The 1,175-nt window shown below is 68.3% G+C and overlaps 1 protein-coding gene across 1 annotated transcript in view; it reads left to right on the plus strand.

The window, feature by feature from the left end:
• AES (amino-terminal enhancer of split) overlaps window positions 1–1,175 on the plus strand; it is a 12,109-nt gene that overhangs the window by 5,160 nt on the left and 5,774 nt on the right. The window contains exons 5-7 of the mRNA XM_009893992.1: window positions 1–45; window positions 194–268; window positions 870–1,094. The exon at window positions 1–45 is cut by the window's left edge and continues 7 nt beyond it. Coding sequence (XP_009892294.1) covers window positions 1–45; window positions 194–268; window positions 870–1,094 — 345 coding nt within the window. The remainder of the gene's footprint in view (window positions 46–193; window positions 269–869; window positions 1,095–1,175) is intronic.

Here is a 1,175-nt window from a genome sequence, read left to right on the forward strand (position 1 = left end):
CTCAACGTGATCTGTGCCCAGCTCATCCCGTTCCTGTCTCAGGAGGTGGGTGAGCCTTCGGGGCCTGGCCGGGCGTGCAGAGCCGGGGGGGCTTTTCCCCATCCCCTGAAGAAACGAGCCTGGCTCAGCCCCGCTTGCCATTGGAGTCGGCTGGGGCATCGTGTGGAGCTGACGGGCTCTTCTCTCCCCACAGCACCAGCAGCAGGTGGTCCAGGCCGTGGAGCGTGCGAAGCAGGTGACTATGACCGACCTGAACGCGGCAATCGGGGTACGTCAACCCTCTGCCCGGGTGCTGCGCTCCCGCAGGCGATGGTGCCTCCCGTGCTCCCGTTGTCCCCTGGGATGGAGACCTGTCCTGCCCCGAGCACGTGGGGGTCGGCTGCAGCCCCCTGCCCCCATTGTCCCTCCCTACTGTGGCTGAGTCGGGGGGGATGGAGGGGGACAAGCCAGGCTGGCAGGGGGGCTGCCAGCAGTACTTGGGGTGGAGGAGATGCTGCTGCAGCGGTGTCAAAGCAGGGCACGGGGCTGGTGTGTATCACTGTGGCCCGGGTGGAGGAGGGGTCACCACCCACACCACGGTTATTTCCTCAGGGCCCCATTGGTACAGGGGTATGGGTACGGGTATGGGTACGGGTATGGGTATGGGTAGGGTCCCCCGTCTGTCCTAGTAGCTGCTGTCGCAGGGTGGGAGGGACGTGGTGGCCACCGCAGCTTGGCTGGGGACACCCTGGGAGTGTGTCCTGCCCCGTCCCCGTCCCCGTCCCTGGGCTGACCCGGGGCTGCTGGTGGGAAGGAGCAGCCTCTTCCCCCCACCCCGGCAGCTGTCCTGACGCGACCCTTCGGCTCTGCTCTCTCCTGCTCCTCTCCAGCACCAGCTCCAGACGCAGCACCTCTCGCACCACGCTCCCCCCATCCCGCTGACCCCCCACCCCTCCGGCATGCAGCCCACCGGCCTTGCAGGCATTGGCAGCGCCTCGGGGCTGCTGGCGCTCTCGGGGGCGCTGGGGGCCCAGGCCCAGCTCCTCGCCAAAGACGACCGAGGAGTCCATGACACCGAGCCCAGGGGTGAGCGTGGGGGGACAGGAGCTGGGGGGGTCTGATGGGACCCTTCTGGCTGCAGGCAAACCTGGGAACGGGCAGTGCTGGGCCCTGGGGCTGCCTCTGCTCCCGATTCC

The sequence above is a fragment of the Charadrius vociferus genome, unplaced genomic scaffold (genome assembly GCF_000708025.1).
Source record: "Charadrius vociferus isolate BGI_N301 unplaced genomic scaffold, ASM70802v2 scaffold1168, whole genome shotgun sequence".
Lineage (NCBI taxonomy): Eukaryota > Metazoa > Chordata > Aves > Charadriiformes > Charadriidae > Charadrius > Charadrius vociferus.